Source organism: Salvelinus sp. IW2-2015, linkage group LG23, assembly GCF_002910315.2.
Source record: "Salvelinus sp. IW2-2015 linkage group LG23, ASM291031v2, whole genome shotgun sequence".
Lineage (NCBI taxonomy): Eukaryota > Metazoa > Chordata > Actinopteri > Salmoniformes > Salmonidae > Salvelinus > Salvelinus sp. IW2-2015.
The window spans coordinates 1,130,433-1,133,780 of NC_036863.1; the positions used below are offsets into that span (position 1 = coordinate 1,130,433).

General features: G+C 40.0%; 1 protein-coding gene across 1 annotated transcript; it reads right to left on the bottom strand.

Annotated features, from left to right (window-relative positions):
* Window positions 1-449: 449 nt before the first annotated feature.
* LOC111950044 (actin-binding LIM protein 3-like) lies at window positions 450-1,956 on the bottom strand. Its single transcript, XM_070434270.1, has 3 exons — window positions 1,928-1,956; window positions 1,502-1,566; window positions 450-939 (listed from the first exon to the last, which is right to left on the bottom strand). The coding sequence occupies exon 3, from the start codon at window positions 916-918 to the stop codon at window positions 691-693; it is 228 nt and encodes a 75-aa protein (XP_070290371.1). The 5' UTR covers window positions 919-939; window positions 1,502-1,566; window positions 1,928-1,956; the 3' UTR covers window positions 450-690.
* Between the last annotated feature and the right edge of the window lie 1,392 nt (window positions 1,957-3,348).

Consider the following 3,348-nt stretch of genomic DNA (forward strand, 5'->3'; position numbering starts at 1 on the left):
TACTATACTATTTATATTTTTGACAACTTTTACTTTTATTTCACTACATTCCTAAAGAAAATAAATGTACTTTTTACTCCATACATTTTCCCTGACACCCAAAAGTACTCGTTACATTTTGAATGCTTAACAGGACAGGACAATTGTCTAATTCACACACATTTCAACAGAACATCCATGGTTATCCCTACTGCCTCAGATCTAGCGGACTCACTAAACACATGCTTCGTTTGTAAATATGTGTTGGAGCTTGCCCCCGGCTATCAGAAAATAAATTTAAAAAAACAAGAAAATAGTGCCGTCTGGTTTGCTTAATATAAGGAATTTGAAACAATTTATACTTTATACTTTTAATACTTATTTTTGCAATTACATTTACTTTTGATACTTAAGTATATTTAAAACCAAATACTTTTATACTTTTACTCAAGTAGCTGTGGATCTCTCTGGATAGCAGCGTCTGCTGAACGGCTCAATTGTAATGTAAATGCAGTGCTGTATATTMATCTATATTATGTATTGTATCTGTTGTGTTGTTTCCTGTTTGGATCCTAGGAAGAGGAGCCGTTGCCTCGGCAGCAGCTGACTGGAGATCCTAATAAATACTATTGTTAACAGTGAGAGGATCCATCACGCCTCAATACTCGTGTCAGTGTTGATAAAAGGATGGACTGGTGTTTAGCACCGGGACTAAATCTGTCTCAGGGCTGTAAGTGGATTGCGGTGGGATGTCTTACATCCGTTGACAGTGTTGCTGTAGCCCACATTGTGCAGGGCCTCTTTGCTGCCACTGCGGGAGTTGCTACGGGAGTTGGTGCGGGAGTTGGTGCGGGAGTTGGTGCGGGAGTTCCGTGCGCTGCTCCACGGGTCATTGTCATAGGAACCCGACCTGGCTTTCATCTCCTCCTTCAGAATCATACGGCCTATACCACCTTGGAGCTAGGGAAGAGAAGGAGAGAGAGAGAGAGAAAGAGGGAGGGAAGGAAAGAGAGTAGAGAGAGAAATAGAGAGGGAGGGGGAAGAGAGTAGAGAGAGAAATAGAGAGAGAGAGAAGTGAAAGGAGAAAGGGAGCGAGAGAGAGAGAAGTGAAAGGAGAAAGGGAGCGAGAGAGAGAAGTGAAAGGAGAAAGGGAGCGAGAGAGGAAAAGGAGAGAGGTAAAAGAGACAAAGAAAGAGAACACATGAGCATATGACTTGAGCAGAACAACATGAATAATGTCTGGGGCTGAAGACTGTTTTGCCCTGTAGACAACATTCATTAAATATTTACAGCCATATCTTGCCAAAACAACAAATAAGCAATGTTGAGTAATGGTATTTACTGAATTTTTCCGCATTTTTAATCTTTAAAGAAATAAAACATTCAGATAAATAAYTTATTATTAGTACATTTAATATTGCAAAGATGGCTAATCAATGTTTCCTTTTCATTGGTCCACACTCTCTCAGTCACAAATACAAATGAAWAGTATTTTGAATAGCATTTATTGTGTTATACTGACTCTGTTAAGACTTTGATTCCACCCATCCTCCTCTCCACCTGAGGAAAACCTCCGGGCACGAGTAGCTGAGACGAGAGAGAGAGAGAGAAAAAGAAAGAAAGAAAGAAAGAATGAGAGAAAGGATAGAGAGGGAAATCACAATTACTGTTAAGACACAGCCTTTGAGAGAGAGTTGAAATACTCAAGGTTGCTACACACAGGAATTCTATGATGAGACGTGCTCTCTTTAGTTCAAAAACATCTTGATCAATACATCAGTCAATTTCTCAATAACCCATTGAGCCAACAGTGAATCCTCTGGGTCCTTAGCAGCAGTACCTCTGGGAGAGGGAGTGTAGGGGTTAGACGGTACCTCTGGGAGAGGGAGTGTAGGGGTTAGACGGTACCTCTGGGAGAGGGAGAGTAGGGGTAGTGGTTAGACGGTACCTCTGAGAGAGGGAGTGTAGGGGTAGTGGTTAGACGGTACCTCTGGGAGAGGGAGTGTAGGGGTAGACATTATCCTCAACTGCGAGGTAATTTTTCCCGATTTTGGAACCAGGATTGATACACAATCTATAAAAATGGAGACAATTTGAACAAATAAATTACAGAGGAATATGGCGTAACAGCAACTTGGGGAAAATTCTCTGCAGTATTATAAATAGCAGATACATATTTCTTGACGAACAACAACGTCTGAGCAGAAGCCAGATTTGGATCTAATTTTTTTTCGAAACAGACACATTTACACCCCCCCCCCCCCCCCCCCGGTCCTCACACTCTTAATTGATAAACAAGTTAACAAAACAAGGAAATCTACTCGTGTTTTGGTAGATTTAAGAAAGCATTTGAATTCAATTTTGGCACGAAGGTCTTTTTTATAACTAATATGAAAGTGGTATTGAGGGATAAACATATGATTTTATAATCAAGACACTAAAACAAATGTGGGTTAAAATTGGCAAAAAGCAACAGATTTTCTTCAGGGGTTCGGGGAGTGAACACGGGCTGCCAATAGTCACTTATTAACATCTACATTAATAATTGGCAAAACATTAGAAGAATGGCAGCCTGGGTATCACCTAACCAACACTGAAATCAAGTGTACTGGCTGTACGCAGATGGACCTGGTGCTGCTGTCTCACTACAAGAGGGGTTACAGCAATAGATCATCTTCAAGGTTCTGTAATTGGGCTTGACCGTTACCTAAAAAACCAAATATAATATATTCCAAAAGGTCGGAAATAAGGATGACAGATATAAATTCTATTTGGACCAGTTTATTAGAACAAACAACTACACATTTGGACTAAATATCGAACACAGGTAAGCTTTCACATGGTTGGAATGAGCTAGAGACAAAGCAAGAAGAGCATTCTATGCGCATTAAAGGACATCAAAATTGAAATTCCAATTAGAATCTGCTCAAAATTTTTCAATCAGTTATAGAAATTTGCTCTATAGTTGGCATGACGTATGGGGTGCTTGTCTATATGATTTACTAATGGGACAGAACTCAATTGAAGTATTGCATGCAGAGTTTTGCAACTGTTTGAAGTACAAAGAAAAACTCCAAATAAGCAATGTAGGGCAGAATTGGGCCAATTCCCTCATTCGAATAGAAAAAGAGCTCAACTTTACAGCCATCTAAAAACAAGTGACGCCTAAATACTTCATCCACCGCTTACAATGTCAGAGATGAACCAGAGAAGAGTCCCCTCAGCAGCTGGTTTGAGGCTCAGTTCACCAACCCAACAACCCCTAGAGATCGGGACAGCCTCAGAAATCTGGCAACCATCATCACAAAAAAAAAGAAAATTATAACTGATTGGAAAAGACACACAAAAATCAAAGTAAAACTTACAATG